At 38.3% G+C, this 17139-nt stretch overlaps 1 protein-coding gene across 13 annotated transcripts in view; it reads right to left on the reverse strand.

Annotated features, from left to right (window-relative positions):
- Positions 1–17139, reverse strand: part of map7d3 (MAP7 domain containing 3) — a 33399-nt gene that overhangs the window by 4976 nt on the left and 11284 nt on the right. For 2 of the 13 annotated variants that reach the window (XM_041989634.1, XM_041989633.1), the window contains exons 2-13: positions 14065–14166; positions 13654–13734; positions 12708–12871; positions 12341–12452; positions 11805–11888; positions 9369–9476; positions 7695–7796; positions 7194–7292; positions 5241–5366; positions 3269–3408; positions 1110–1240; positions 772–992 (exon numbers count right to left, since the gene is read on the reverse strand). In XM_041989634.1, the coding sequence (XP_041845568.1) occupies positions 772–992; positions 1110–1240; positions 3269–3408; positions 5241–5366; positions 7194–7292; positions 7695–7796; positions 9369–9476; positions 11805–11888; positions 12341–12452; positions 12708–12871; positions 13654–13734; positions 14065–14166 (1470 nt within the window). The remainder of the gene's footprint in view (positions 1–771; positions 993–1109; positions 1241–3268; positions 3409–5240; positions 5367–7193; positions 7293–7694; positions 7797–9368; positions 9477–11804; positions 11889–12340; positions 12453–12707; positions 12872–13653; positions 13735–14064; positions 14167–17139) is intronic. The other 11 variants (XM_041989635.1, XM_041989636.1, XM_041989637.1 and 8 more) reach the window with 11 other exon arrangements.

Genomic DNA, 17139 nt, shown 5'->3' on the forward strand with positions numbered 1-17139 from the left:
AAAGCTGTTGCCACGTCAGTGTGCAACATTCACACATACTTCTTTTTGTTGGTGGACATTTATTTAGACAAAATAAATGTAATTTATTCTCTATAAACCTAACTGCTTCTTGGACTATTATACCACGATCACATCAAAAGGAAAAAACATAAAACACTGTTTATAATACTGCGCTTCATTTCTTCTTTCAGCTGCAATAGTCTGATGAACCACAGAAGCTTTTTTGCAAAATTAATTTGTTTAACAAACACTCCCTCTTGAATTTCTTTCACTGGATTTAAAGAAACAGTTTCTCTTTTTACTTCTGTTTACACTCCATTCATTTAGTGTAAATGGAACAGGTGTGTGAACTGTGGCTACAGGGAGAAGGAGTAGCAAGCTGCTTTTGTGTCGAAGCACAATTTTACTTGCAAAAGATTAAAGGGCAAACTATTATGCATGAGAAATTAACTGGAACAAGACGTGCTGCAGTAAAATACCAGAAAAGAAAAGTATAACTTTAACTTCTTGTGGAAGTACAAGTCGGGACCGACATAACTAAAATTGTTCATGGTATTTATGTATTAAATATGTATACGATTATAACTTATTTGGCTGGGTCAACTCAATAGCTAAAATTAACAACCTGTCTGGAATCACCAGGGCAAACATCCTGGCTGCCTGATAGTCAGCATGGGTAAATATTGGTACTGTCAGCTGACAGAGTGAGTTTAGTCACAACACCTAATAAATTTATACCTTGGGCATTCTTATCATTGTTCACTGGCTCACCATCTTTCTCTTTGGTCTTGCTGGTATCAGAGGATTGTGAAGCCACAGCTTGAACAGGACATAGATCCTTGGATTTAGAGTCTCTCTTTCGTAAGGTTGGGGGTCCTGTTGGAGTGAGAGATTGCTTCTGGATGGGAGGGGGCTTAGCTGATGTTGGCTGGGGGGATGGGGGACGTTGTTTCATTGCACCTGGTGAGGATGGACGCAGCTTGGGATTTTGCCTGCAAAAAGACACGTTCATTTTTGGATTTTTGGTTTGTAATGAGATTAAACGGAAACAAGCAACTATAACAGCTAAAAACAAAGTACTCAGTAATCAAGGCTGTGTAAAGTTTTACTTGGCTGCTGCTGGGGATGGGGTCCTCTTCGGAGCTGGATTCGGAGCTGGAGATGGTGAGCGGTTGCGTCCCAGAGTACTGGATGGGGAGGGGGGACGCTGACCCCCAGGGGGTGTTAACGGCTTGTCTTTCTGTAGTAAAAAGTGTTTCATGTAAAAACGCATAAGAAGGACTTGAAGGTTGTTTCAAAACCAAACTATTTCCAGAAATGTATTCATTCTAAAAGACAAGTACAAACTATGTTTTGCGAGAAACTGTCAGAGACACAATTTGATTACTATAATCTTTAAAGTAAAGGGAAGTAGGACAATAAAAAGGTGGCTGCACAGTTTAATGGGGTGCAACATTAATCATTCATATTGTTTGTTTGTTTACATCTGATTGCTAGCGTGTGACTGTGTAAAGCAAAACTCAACTGCAACGTCACTCAGCACTTGTTATTACTGAGCTTCGAATAAACCATTTCTATTTATCCGTTTACACAGTAGGTCATTCTATACCATACTATTGTCATAAAAGGAGGTCCAGAGGAATACTGTTCAGAGGATGATGAAGAAGAAAGTGAAGAGATTAGTGGTTGTGGATGGCTTTGAGAATTGATAGATAATATCCATTATGAAATCCAAGAAAAAAAACTATTGTACACGAATAACCTTAACAAAAAGTGAAAACAAGAACCAGCAACGTTAATTCAGAATAGGTGAGAGCAGAAAACGAATCAATGTGGCTTTTTGTGAAGAAAAACATAGGTTTTCTACTTTTCAGGTAATTTAGTACACTGACAAGGATGCAGCTAGTTGCTAAATAGTGGGTCGATGGCATTTTAAGATTTTAAACTCTTTAATGTTGACTTTTCAACTTGAAGAGGAGAACAATTTATTGCTGTAAATTGAAATCTTTTAGATCAATTATGGATGGTTGTAGACAACAGCTAGTACTAGAAATTGGCTCTTTCTGTTGTATCTCTTGGTATTTCACTCATATATAGTAGATGATAATTTTTTAGTTGCTGAAGTGGCACATAGCTCCTACTATACTGTGACACACTTGCAGAAGTGCAAAGTTCAACACAGCATGACTCAGCTGACCCAAAGACCAAATTTAGCCCATATTCTGAGATTTCCATTATCTCCACACTAATTATATAGATGTAGAAGAGAGAAAACAGTAACAGAGAGAAAGTTAAAGGCTTTTGTGAGAAAAGTCAAAGGCTTAGGCTCAAGGGTCTAGGTGGGGTCTGCTTTGCATGGCCTGATCTGCCTGTAATCAGGCCACTGTCGATCCCTTTGTCTCACAGTGTAACAATGAAGCTCTTCACAACCATAGAGGAGGTTGAAGATGGAGAAATTATGAGAGTGCCAGGCAGTACAGACCATCAAACGATAATCCAGAGACAGACTTATGAGTAACAGAAAGACAAAAGTACAAAGGTATGAACAAGGTAAACATATGAGTGACCAGTAATGCTCAAAGAACAGCAGTGGAGAGACATTTCCCTATGGCTAGCATTCTGCAGAAGTACTTTGAAAGGCAAATGTAGTGAAATATGTACATATAAATCAGTTCGTGGTGCACTATGCTTATTTTTCTGTGCCATGTCATCTCCACGTTGGACAGAATGCACCTGTTTTCCCGAAGTAAACATCAATGTATGTATGATAAACTCCATCCTGATATTTAGACAATTTCTGTAAAAGTCAGATTTAATGACTCTTTGACACAGAAAGTTAAAGTTAAAAGAAGATTAAAAGTTGATTTTGTAATTATTACACAATTATATTATAGCAAATAATCACTTACTGGTTGTTTGATTTCACATCAAAGGTTTTTTCAAAAACATTCTTGATGATCCCTACATTATTTCCAAAGCATATCCAGTAACATGCTGCCTCTGAATGTGATCTCAGTTGTACACACATTTTCCTTTAAATGAATACAATTTTCATTAAATCTGCCATCTGAAGCCCTGCATCTGGTTTACATCCATTAGTAAATACAAACAGACCTACTGACACATGCATTTGAACTAATACAATGGTATTATTATTCTAAATAAATAAAATATAATAAGCTGTTTAAACTTCTTACACTTGTATGTAATTTTGTAAACATCAAGAACTAGAGGCATTAGTAACAACAGTGTAGAGAAGGAGCCTCACCAGGGAAGGGTCGAGGGCTCCGTCGGCTGAAATAGATGTGGTCATGCCGCTCTTCTGACGGTCAATGCTGCGGCTGCGCACGGGTCCACGTGGTGGGTGCAGGGGGCTGGCAGAGGCTGAACGAGGACACAGGTGACACTCTGGTAAAGGACACAGTCATCGCAGGACCAGGGGAGCACAACCAATGGGAGGTGTGAGAAGCGACCAAGTTGGGCAGCAAAGCAGCAGAGAGCAAAGTGAGAAAATGAAGAAAAAAGAAAAAGATGGTGGGGGGTGGGGCCAGATGATAGTTGACAGAAATGCAGGATAGAGTTTGTGTAAAAAAAAAAAAAAAAAGAGCACACAAATAGCAATTTGTTAGATATAGCACTTTATGGAGGAGGTAGCTTGCTGTCTTAAGCTTTGACTAGGCTGGAAATTACTGGAAACATGAGCAAAAACCCAAAACACCCTGCATCTGCCAAAGTTTCTGGACACAACATAAATCTGTACACCAAGCACCACAGCACACACGACGTGAAACCATCGCACAACGTGAAAGAAACAAACTAACACTGAACACACATATTACATAGATTTATTAGTACACTAAACACACAATGTGTCACTTCTTGTTTTTTAGAAGTCACTACAAAATATGCGTGTGTGTCTTTTTTGTACATCCTGCAATAGATGTGTAGCTGCTCCATATCAGACAGAAAACATGCCATTTGATGTGGTTTCAGATATAGAACTTCCAATTCAGCTGTATGAAAGCAGCACCAATAGATCTAAACTAATCAAACCGATGGCAGTGGCGGTAAATTACTTTGACATGCATCCTGTACTTAGATAAGAGAGGAAATGGTGTTGACCATTGGCTTGCTGTGTCAGATTGAGGGATTAAGCATCATAATCCTAAAACCTGGAGAATGCTTCCAGCCACAGCGTGGTCACACATGTGTTCTGTAGCTCATCCTGGCTCCATACTGAGTAGCAGCGGTGACTATGAAACGTACTCAGTCATGGGATACCACTGCTGCTGTTAATGTGGATGAGTCATGTTTCTACTAGGGCTATACTTAGAGGATCTATAGCTGCTAATGGCTTTGTAATGACCGAACTTAAAACCAACACTGCCAGTTCAATGAAACTTTGAAGGGAATCAATGCTTCTCTCTACCATTCAAATAGATAGTAAGCCAAAAGAAGTCTGCATGTGTATAATTAACTACAAGCTGTAAATGCTAGGACCAATATAATGCAAGGAATCCTTTAACTGTTCTTATGCAGCATATATCATTTACATCAACAAGATAAAAAAAAACATGAAATATCAAGTAGGCAAATCTTCTAAGAAATAAAATATACCACACAAATGGTTTAAGCATATATGACTTCATAACGTCAGCACTTAGTGTGATTAATGTGACTTCCAAGTGCCTATTGGCCTAACACATGGAAAAGCATGGAATAGTCTCATTCCAACGTAATAAGAACCAATAAGTAAGTAGCTTAGAGTAAATCTCCCAGCATGGACCATGAGGCTTCTCAGATAGAGAGAAATGCTCATGGCCAAGTCTGCTGTACGGCTCAGCTCAACAAACAGCCAATTGTGTCAGATGTGAGATTGCATGTGAGCTGGACCCATGTGTATGTCAATTTTTCTCACTACTCTCTCACATGAGTGTAATTTACTCAAATTACTGTACACACACAACAAACAGCTGATCACAACAACAGTAGCTTTAAGACACAGGGGGGCTGAAAACAGATTTTTGTAATTCCCCTTCAACCAAGGTAACAAGAAATTGTCCTAAAGCAAATTTATTGTTCTAAAAGCATGATGGTCTACAGCAGGGCAATGCAATGAATTCATCTAGAGAAGTATTACTGTGACTATGCTGAGTTTCACAAAAAAAAAAAAAAGGTGGGTAGAACAAGGGTCCATCTAGCCATCCATCCTCTGTCAGGGTCTCCTAAGCGGAGGTTACCTGGAGCATCTGTTCCTTCAGCGGACAGGATGGCGGCGCTCTTGCTCCTAGCTAGTGAGGCCTGCGTGGGGGTGAGCAGTCGACTAAGGACTCCTCCATCCACAGAAGTGGCCGGTGGCCTGCGAGCTACACGGCCAAAAAAATAAAAATGCCGAAAAAGAGCAGAGGAGAAAAGGCCAAGAGAGAAAGAGTGGATAAGAATGGGGAACGAAATGAAAAGAAAGATCACCATGTGATTTAACAGGAGAATCAACATTACAGCACCAAAGGTTATGTTCTCGTAATCTTACATGGTTTCCTTATCAACTGTCTTTATCCTTTTAGTTTTCAATGATATTCAATAAAACATGTGTAATCAATAAAAGACAGAAAAGAGACACCATGAAAGACTGCTGAGACAGATTGTCTGGTAACTGAAGATCAGTTAAAGCAGAAATCAAAGTAGACAATGAGGTCCAATCAATGGCTCCTCGAGGCAGAGAAAGGTATGCTGATGGAGGAAAAAAAACATTAATTAACTTGAAAGAAAGTAGAGGAATATTATTGTGTGAGGAGACCAAAAACTGAGTGATGGAGTGACTGTGACCATGCAGGAGGTCTTTAGTTTCTGCTGCACAATGTCCGCATAATGGTCAAGTCAAAGAATTAAGTAAACATAAATAATCCAAATAAGAAGCTAATCCACAGCTATTCTAGTTACAGTAACCAGTGATTTCACAGCAGAAACAAAGAGCTATGGCTTCCAATGAAATGGAGGAAGTGAAAGTTTCCAATTAGGCTGCTGTTGCTACAGGGGTAAAATATGGTAAAAAAAAAAAAAACAAACAAAACAAAAAAAAAAAACTAGGAGTTTAATTGTTGGGGGGTGATTTTGCCACATGTCTCTAAATGGTAGCTCTTCAAAGAACATGGCAGATTCTCACTTCCCTTTGGAAACCCTCACTGAGAGGACCATCTGTTGCTGACAGTTTTCATTTTTGTTAACTGCTGAGTCCTACTGTGAAGCATGGCAGCATGGCTTGCTGCATGCCACTCAGGTAAGACTCAGTTGTTAGCATGGGGTAAAACTATAGTTGTGAGTTGAGGCCTGATGACCTTTTTTCATTTTAGGTCTAAGTGCTTATTCATTGTCTGTAATAGGAGCTGTGTTGTATAACGGTTAAGGTTAATCACACAAAACAAACACTTGTACAAGACAGAAACATTTTTCAATTTTCACTGGTACATAAGGGTTAATGTAGCTGACAAACAAAAGCATTTGTGGTTAATAGCAACACACAGACTGCAATGAGTTGCTGGGGTCATATCTGTGCTTTCTCTGGCTGCTATGGAGGGATGGCACTGACACACACCACACTGAAGCATGAGCAACCTAAATCCATCTTTGACGTCATCTTGGAATGAGAAAACAATCAACACTTTGAGATAACAGAACAATAAACTCTGTTAGAGCAGACAGAACACACAACAAACCATTCCTGTGTTGTTACTTGAGAAGAAAACAAAAAGGTTCAAACAAAATCAGTTGTTAGAGTGAAACAGTGCAGCACAACATCTTGTGGGTTAAGATAGAAGGGAGGTTAAAGAATTCATGGTACGATCACAGTATTTCCAGCAAATCACAGTGACAGAAAACATTTGCATCCAGCCAGAGAGATAATTAAGCATCCAGTGAGATGACTGGATGAAGGAGATGAAGGAGAACTTAAAGTAGGGAGAGAGAGAGAAAAAAAAAATAATTTGCAGCAACCCACCACTTTGAAGTGGGGGGGACGACTTGAGGTTCATAGCACTGAGCTGAGATAAATGTCAATTTTCCCAAAAAGACCTTTGCAGCAGAGTATGGTTTAAAACTTAAAAGTGTGTTTAGAGCGAGCAAGCCATCATAGCCACATGCTTGTTATTCAAAGAGGGAGGCCTGAGAAAAGCATGCCGATTATACATCCTAGCCACCTTGATCATCCGTTGTCCCCTTATCAGGCTTGGCAGGGGTCTGCGCTTTGCCCACACTTACTCGCGAGAGGGAGGAACTTCTCTTCTTCACAGAACGGCCTATAGACATAAGAGTGGAGTTATAGCAGGAACTAGGAGTCAAAAAGAAACCCCCGAGAAAGAAACTTTCTAAGTCATGTGGACTTCATTTAGCCATATGCGAGTCACCAGGTTAGGGCTGACAGCAACTGATGCCCCAGTTTAAGAGATGATGCCTAAATAACCAGACAAGCTTTTCAACTTTGTCATCTGATCACGCCACATTGTTCCCCCTAAACCAGAATTTTCTACCTTAAAATCAATCTTAACAGCTGCCAGCATTCATACCAAAAACCAAATAGCAAGCTAGCTTGTAATGAGGCTGTCAAAGTAGTATTGCTCTGATAAATGGTGTATTGTAAACAAACTTACACCAGCTGTTACAACAACATTTAGTGGGAATAAGAGGGGGATCTTCTGCACCTGTCTGTTCCACCTGTAGTTTTTTGTCGTCTTCCTTACTGGCCTGAGCCGAATTGCCATTGCTTTGCAACCGGTTACAAGATGAACTCCTTGGTTTAACACCTGAGAGACAATGGTAAAACATCACATCCAGTGACACAATTACAGAAGACTAACTGATGGATAGAAAAACAATCTCAGAAAATGTAGTTTTACATTCAAAGATGCTTCATAAGTAAGAAAAAAAAAACAAGAAGCGAAGAACATTCAAGTTATTTGAAAGAAGAAAAAGTAACCGTAGCAAAGATGAATTTGAACTTCTTTGAACAAATTATACACCATTCCTCTAATTTTACTTTCTACAAGTTGGCCACCTTCTACAGCCATCTTTATTTTCTCTGGAATCAGAGACAGATGCTAAAGCGCTTTTACCTTCTGTCTGTGCACCAATGAGTGTGTTAAATCCTTCAATATGAAAGAGGAGAGAGGTAATAGTTTACTCTGGGCCAGGGATAGGCAAGTTCAATCCTTGACAGCTGCAGTCCTGCAGGTTTTAGATGTTTCACTGCTCTTACACACCTGATTCAAATTAAATAGATCCAACAGATTATCAAGTTCTGCTCAGTGACTCATTTGTTTGAATCAGGTGTGTTGAAACAGGAAAACGTCTAAACCTGCAGGACTGCAGCTGTCGAGGCCCGAACTTGCCTAATCTTGCTCTAGGCTTAGAAATGGCAGGCAAAGTTGCTTTAGTCCAGCTCATCTACTGCTGATCACATGGAAGATCGCGCGCATTAATAATTACAAAAAAAAGAACATTTACAGTGGCTTGCAAAAATATCTAATTTTTCTATTCAATATAAAAATATTTTTTGCGTTATAACTGTATTAATGAAATGAATGTTGACAATTTTCAGTACAAAATCTACAAAAATAGTCCAAAGTGGTAAACTCAAATTTGTGAAATAAACAAATAAAATCAAGCATAAGAACAAAAAGTGGTGCATGCAGAAGCATGAACCCTTTTTGTTTTAAATCCCCTAAATATAAGCTGGTGCTATCATTTACCTTCTGAAGTCACATAATTATTTAAATTAGGTCCACCAGTGTGCAGTCCAAGTGTCAGATGACCTAAGTTTATATATACTTGCACTTAGGGGGCACAGACTCTGCAATATCACTAATCAAAAGGCACAACCAATCAAGCAAAAACAATATTGACCGGGGAGGTCTCCGAACAGGTCAGGGACAAAGTTGTGGAGAAGTTCAAATGAGTGTTGGGTTCATGGAGTCCCATTAAATCAGTGTTTATAAAATGGAAAGATATGACACCCCAGCAAAGCTGCCTAATGAGATCTGTCCACCAGAAATTCACCAGGGAGGGCAACAAAGAGACCAAAGGTAACCCTGAAGGAGCTGAAAAGCTCTGTCCATAGGGACACTATGTGGGCCACAGTGGGGGTGAATACACATGCACACATTGCTGTTTTCAGAAACAAAAATCAACTAAACAGATTTTAATGGAAAAAAAAACACGAGGATGAATACTTTTGGAAGTCACTGTATTTACATGGTTGATTAATCGACTGTATATCCTGTGTGGAGTTATGAAGCAGCAGTCAAATGTACAGTGGTTAGCAGGAATACTAGAGGAGAGGGAACGAAGGAAACAGGGAGGGAGGAGAGGAGACTTACTTTTGTCAGGTGATTTCATGAGGGTGGCGGAGGAGGAGGATAAGCGTTTGCTGATGCCAGAATCGGGTAGCTGTTTCAGGTTCGTGGTGGAAGTGGAGCGCTTATCAACTAAGAGGGAGGAGGAAGACAAACAAGGGAAGCGGGTTTGAAGCTAGCTGACTGGGGAGGGATTCTGGGTGCAGACAAAGGAGCGCAAGGTTCTGCTAAATTCTAATTCCTCTTAGGTTAAACGTTTAACACGTTTTTTCATTAAGGGCTTTATAAATACACCTAAATATATAAATATCACTTACATTTTAACAGTTAATAGTTATTACATATTAATATAATTTTCTCATGAGCCCACTGATACAAATAAAATCTAACTGAATGTAAATTTCATACACAATACAAAAATGTTTGTTGTCGGCAAACAGCAGATGTTTAAGTGTAACCACTTCAAAGAGAGAAGCATCAACAACACTACATTGTTCATGCCAAATACAACAGTAGTCCTTTGTTAAATGGCAACTGAATGGCCTTCCATGCCAAGTCACCCATGTAGCCTTGAGGTGCATGACAGTAGGGCTGGGCAATATTACCTAATGTCAGTAGAATCAGATGTCAGCTACATAACTTAAATGGAAAATAATTAAGAAGTGGTTTAAAAGCATTTGGATTTTTTTTTTTACAAATTTATTCTAAAACTAAAACTTTTCAGCAAAATGGGGTACAGTCGGTTAGGGATGTCACAATTATAGATTTTCTTGGTAAAATTATTGTCAGTAAATAAATCCAGGTATTCCAACAATTATTCCAATTATTAAACACTCATTTTCTAACACTATAAATGTGAAAATCAACATAAACATCCCTTCTAGGTATTTAAGTTTAATTTATTTTCCTTCTTTTGATGGCAACATGACAAAATAATATTGAGGCAAATTAAAGTAATCAAAAGTCCCATTCCAACAAAATCCCCTCTGCTCTGTAAACAATTATATTAACTCTGGATTTCTGTCAGAGAAAACAGATGGAAAAGGTACCGGGGTGTCCAGTTCCAATCCTGAAGGTTTTTGATATATCTCCGCTCCAAAAAACATGACTCAAATTAATGAGACATTGTGCAGAACTTCACAGGCTGTTGGATTCATTGAATTTGAGTCTGGTGTGTTGAAGAAGGGACACACTGAAAACCTACAGTGGCTCTCGAGGAACTCAAACTGGACTTGAGGGGCTTCTTTTTGTAAACTACATTTTATAAATGCTGTTGAACATTTCTTTTAAAAGCATTTCCTCCTTTCTCTGCAACTTTTTATGCCATGCTTGACAGGCTGGCGAGCCGTCCTCCATAATGACAACTTGTTTTATTATTCCAATAGGCAAACACACAAGTGGGACTTAATCTGTTTTTTAAGGTAATAACTCTTCTTCTACTTTCTCACTTAAGCATGCCTCTCCTGTATATCACATGGAATAAAAACAAAGCAACACAAGCTGCAACACGCCAATGCTTAAATTTGTTTTCGTTTGCTGCGGAAGTTGCGTAGATCTACCGACATGGTTCAAACAATCTTTTTTTGGAAAGTGACAATAAAAATGGATCTTTCCAATGAATTAATTGTGGTGTTTATTTCTGAAATTAACTAAATTATTTAAGTAATTGTGACATCCCTTGTCATGGAAAACACCATGTAGGGCAGGGCTCACCAAATCCTGACCTCCTGTGCCAGTGTCCTGCAGGTTTTCAGTGTTTCCCTGCTCCAATACATCTTGTCATTTTTAAAACATTGTGTTTACTGAACATGGCAGAGCCCACGGTCTTAGCACTAGTCACTAACGTTAGAGGTAAATCCTACATAGTTTACATTTTAATGTAATCCAGTGGTGAGTGAAAAAAAGTTGAATGTGGCATTTTCTCAGTGAGAGAAACTGATTTTGGATGGACAGAAGCAACCTTTAAATAGTGTGTATGTTCGACTATCTCGCCGACCATTGTTAAGCCAAGCTAGATGAAGGATCACTGTTGTCACCGGAAAAGAAAACATGTATAAAAAAATAAAATACATAATTTATATATGATATTGGATTAATTTGCTTTGAATAAATTCACATCAATTGATAAACAGTAAATTAGAAAGTTATGTTGAATGGTAAGGTGTATTGATCTATTTCTTTTTTGTTTTGTTTGGTTTTTGTTTTTTTTTTTGCCCAGCCTTACTCAACAGAATAAGTGGAGATAAGCCAACAACTAACAACCTAACGAAAAGGCCTTTCAGAGCCAATGTCACATACAACTAGAAAAAATGTTAGTGAAAAACTGCCAGTTAGAACGCAGGTGGGGTGAGGAAAAAGTGGGGTGTTGGTAGAAAGGAAAGAGAGAAACCCTTCCTATGTTGCCAGTGCCAGTCCATGCTGTGTCCCTAGGTTGGTGAACAAAATATTTACAAACAAAACCTTGTCCACTCCTTGGTGGCTTTTCTGGTGAGGCAGGGGAGACAACTATAGTTACTGGTGATGATACGCTGGCATCAGAATCCCCTGTGGAAAAAGACAGCTCTCAGGCGGGAGTTAAAAAATAAAAAAAACACAAGAAGTTGGGGCACATGAAACCTGGCTCAAAGCCATAACCTTTACTTGACTCCTACTGCAGAAATTGCTGAGTAACATGAGGCAGATTTTGTTGTGAATTCTTCCTTTTTCTAAATAACAAAGAAAATTTTGCATATTTCTCAAATAACTATGTCAGATTGAGTATCAGTGTCAATCTGAATCACTTTTATTAGCCAACAGGTAAAAACGAGGTTTTGATCATGAAATAGGTTTTCATGGACTCAACCCCAGCTGTGGTGGAGGGTAAAGCATCCTGACCACCTTCATGTCTTGTTTTAAAAAGGCGAGGAGTCTAAGTTGGATTTCAAGTGGCTTGTTAACGTGTCAAGCACATTGATGGCAAAAGTGAAAGTAAACACTGAAAACACAAGGACCTCTACCTGCTTGTCCATCTTGGTCTGCAGCCAGTCCTCCCCATGACCATCTTTTCTGCCTGTGCTCCACTCGCTGACTACGCTCTAATGTCCGCCTCATCACTGCCTCATAGTGCTCCTGCAGCGTAACGAGGGCAGAGGAAGAAAAAATGCAAGTCATTTGAAGCGAAAAAGAATTCATCTTTAAAAGAGAAGTTGACAGAGCATGTCGTCACGTTTTGTTTTTTTAACGAGATACCTCTGCTTCTATGCCCCTTTCTGGTTTAAATGATTAGAAAATTTGAACCTACAATTTGAACCTTTTTAAGTAAGTTAAATACTTTCAATTTTAACATCTCGGCAGTAAACACTGCTCAGTCTGTGAAGCAGTTACCTTTTCTTCTTCCATCTTCTGCTTCCTTTTCTCCTCCACAGCCAGTCGTTTCTGTTCTTCCTTCTTTCGCTGTTCCTCAACCTTTCTTTGGCGCTCTTCCATCTGCCGCTCCACAGCTAGCTTGGCCTTCCGCTCCCGCTCCATGATCTGAGACTCTCGTAAAGCTGATCACATATACAGTATTTGATTGTATGAAAGACTGCACGTAGGTGTCCAGCTCTGGTCCTCAAAGGTTGCAATCCTGCAGGTTTTAGAGGTTTCCCTGCTCCAACACACCTGATTCAAATTAAACGATTCTCCTCAATAGCTTGTTGTTAAGTGTACCCCAGGGCTGTTGACCCATTAGTCTGATTCTGGTGTGCTGCAGCACGAAACATCCAAGACCTGCAGAACAGCTGCCCTCGAGGACCGACTTTGGACACAGATGACGTTACGGAAAACAGTCAATTATTAATAAATTGTCCTCTTATTTGTGTGGTAAAATCCCGTTATTAAGTCTATAATACAGCAAAAACTTGTTCTGACCCAAGACTGTAACTATCAACTTAGTTTATTTATTTATAAAATTAGTTGATAGATTTTTATTAAAATTAATAATTTATTAATAAACTAAATTAATAGTTTATTTAAAAATAATTTATTAATAAACTAAATTAATAGTTTATTTAAAAATAAACTATCAACTTAGTTTATTTATTAATGTAGCAATTATATATTATAAATTGACAACTATTTTGTCTAAATAAATAAATACACAAACAAACAAAAAGCCCCAATATTAGGTCTGCACATTTTTAGATATGATCAACATGGATACAACAAAAGTTTATTTTTATACAATTATAAAAATTAAGTAGTTATTTGTTTTTTGTTAAAAAAAATCATATTAACAGACTATTTATTGTGGCTCTTTTTTTGGTGAAGATTTCTTTAATCAACATCTTACCCTGTTGCCTCTCTGCTTCTTCTCTTCTCTCTTTTGCCACTCGCAGTCGGTCGTCTACTCTAAGTGAAGCCCCATCAATGACTGCAAACATACACATGTATGTGTGTGTATGTGTTGAAAAGGTAAGCATGTGCTGCAATACAGAGAACTTCACAGTGGATTACAAGGCAACACAGTGTTACAAAGGCTTTGAATAAGGCGAGCAGATGTGTGCATGTGACTGTCATTAATGAGCTTTGTCAGCTGTTAGAGTAATGAGATGGTAACTACGGTTAACCTACAGTAAGTTCACGGCAGGTTAACATTCAGAGGATGGTGGAAGTGGACTGCATTGCATCAAACTGTTAAGATTCTGAAAACAAACAGATGAAAGTGCTTTGTTGGTTTATGTGTCAGTGTGGTGTCATTTACCTGGCTTACACCCCTGAGGTTTAGCTGGTGTGTTGGTTGTAGGTCCTGGACTGTTCCCAGCCAAATTACGCCGCTCCTCGGCTTGTGCCTGTGCTGCTGCAGCTGAAAACAAAAAGACACCTACAGTTTACACACAGAGAACTGCATTCTCACCATGTTTTGCCTGAGAAACCAGGCATATGATGATTCTAGAATGCGCCGCTAGGTGGCAGCAGCAATTGTAGTAGCTCTGTTTTTAACTTGTGATTTTTTGCAATATAGCCGTCTTTTTTAAGACATCAGCTGTCAATCTGTGTCTGTTCGGGTAGATTTTTTCGCGCTGGTCAGAGGCTGTGCTATACGGGAGATTTTTCTGAATATTTTTTCTTTTTTGCAAGACTTGTTATTGTGAGTCTCCATGGCAACGAGACTTGTTTACCATCGGGATCAACTGATAAAACTCTCCAAACTCGAGATTATCAGTGAAACAACACTTCAGTTGAAAAGAAAGAGAAGAGGATGCAGGGCAGGAGCGAGGCAGAGAGGAAAACGGTGGCGATTCAAACCGTTTCTTCCGAAGAAGAATTCTGTACAAGCTGACGAAGATAATGGAAGATCCTTCACACCCTCTACACAACGCCGTGACGAAACAACAGAGTGTGTTCAGTGGGAGGCTTGTTCAAGTCCGATGCAAGACAGAGAGATACAGAAGATCCTTCCTTCCAGCAGCTATCAGGCTGAAGAACAAAGCCCTTAATTAATTAATGTGATTGTTTTACTAAAAAATTACTACTACTACAATATTGAATTTCCCTTTGGGATTAATAAAGTATTTTTCATTCATTCATTCATTCATATTAAATAATAGCAGAACTGGATGTTTTTTTTTCTGCATTTAATGTTTGCCAAAGGAATGCCAGTTCTAGAGAGATCTGACAGATTTGAAGCTACATAACAATTAAGCTAGACATCAGACATAAGTGGCCCTCCTCCCCCTTCATGTTCAATCCTGCTATACAGTAATCAATTTAATAAATGTAGGACAGTCATTGGTGCACTGAACAGCATGAATAAAGTCCATCTGGTTGCAATATCCAGAAGCTACTTTTTTTTAATTTTTTTTATTAAAACTATTGACATGAAAATTGCGGGTTGGAAATACAAGGTCAGACAGGAAGGAAATTGTGAGGACATGAATAAGCTCTACGAGCTCTAGTATCTGTTATTCGTTTCTTTCCTTCTTGTTGCTGTGTATTCAGCATTACAGAACTGCTGACAAAGAGAAAAACGATAGTCAGCCCTGTGATATTGACTGGACGTTTCTAAATAAGTCCTCAGATGTCTGAGTTCTCCACTGCTAATAAAAAGCACTGTTACCACAGCCATGGAAAGCAATAATCTCAGCTGACAAAACACTACAATTAATACTACAATTTATACATACTATAAACATACGTACATATACAAAATATATATAAGTATTATATATATATGTATATATATATATATATATAAGTATTTCCACGTTTTAGCCCATTACAAATCACATTCACTTTACATCACCACAATGAATAAGTTAAAATCCATGAAATCATAAGAAAACGCTGACAAACTAAGTTTGATAGTGAAATCCTCCTAAGTCCTCATATTCTTCATATTCTCAGGAAATTACTGGCAATAAGTTATGCAATTAGTAGTAATTGCACTAGAACAGGAAAAAAAAATCAAAACAGCATGCCCCTTTCTCTACTGGAAAAATTAAACATATAATCCATTAGGAATATGACAACAAACCATAATGTGGAAAATTACATTTGCTTGTCGGCACATAAATGTCATCTCTCTAATATAGTGTCACATAAAAGGCCAATTCAGAAAGGAAACAGAGCAATGTTGACAAACCCTACTTAAAGCTCCCTGGTGCTACTATTCTTTAATTCAACAGATAGGAAACAATTTTAGATGCACAACTTCTAATTATTAGAGCCATTCTTACACATGTACAGCAATCTAGTTCTGGAGGAGTGGTATGTGAGAAAGCAAATGTCTGCAGCATTTGCAGAGATTTTCAAGCTAACTACTGAGGGAAATCTCTGGAAGATTAGAAGGTGACACAATCTGCATATGTAGCAGCTAATCTCTGGGACCACGAACTATATTTGAATGAATGTGCGTGCTGCCAGTATAAGTTGTTGTATACTCTTTAGTACAGACCTGTATGTTGCTTTCACTCGCTAATATATACTGTAGACACATCCAAATATATTTGGTATTGACGTGAACTAAAAATATTTATTAATAAGTGTGTAAACACAAACCATAAGCGGTTTGAATCATGTCCTGCCTGTTGGCCACCTTTGCATCTCGGGATAAATTTCTTTTAGATCTCTTATTTTTTCTATTTTTGACCTGGATATCTGTTAAGTGTGTCCTGTATATATAAATATATATAGAGAGCGATATATATATCTATATATATAGATATATATATTTGCATTTTAATTTTAGCCTTTTGTGTCTCTCTTTAATTTTATAATGCTGCTTCAACACTGAAGTTTCCCACTCTGGGATTTATAAAGTACATCTGATTCTGAAGAGCTTTGCTGGTTCTACTGTACAGAAAGTCGGCCACAGCTTCTCTGCTGTTCTCTCCTGCCACCTGTTTTGCCTCCACTATTCTCTACCCCACTAGCCTTTTTATGAGACTTATTTAAGGAACATCTGATTGAGGTGCTGAGAAAGTACAAACATCAAATTTGGCATTTAAAGACACTGACAAGCTCTGGGCTAAGGATGAATTGGTCTTCTTTTTGTCTTGTGGCCTCAATAAGTTCTCACTTTTCATGGAGTATGTGACTCTTACTCCGCTGTATTACCTCTTTGCCACCACTCGAGTGAGCCGCAGTAAAACTGGACAGGAAGTTGAGAATCATTAATTTTTTCAAATAAAGTTATTTGCCAAAGTGTCATATTTCCTGAGTACAATTTCATTCTTATTATGGTCATTAAATGTGCGCAAATATAAACTTTATGTGTATATGGATCAATTTATACATTTAACAATTTATATACAATTAAACACTTAAAAAAAAATAA

Source organism: Melanotaenia boesemani, chromosome 7 (assembly GCF_017639745.1).
Source record: "Melanotaenia boesemani isolate fMelBoe1 chromosome 7, fMelBoe1.pri, whole genome shotgun sequence".
NCBI lineage: Eukaryota > Metazoa > Chordata > Actinopteri > Atheriniformes > Melanotaeniidae > Melanotaenia > Melanotaenia boesemani.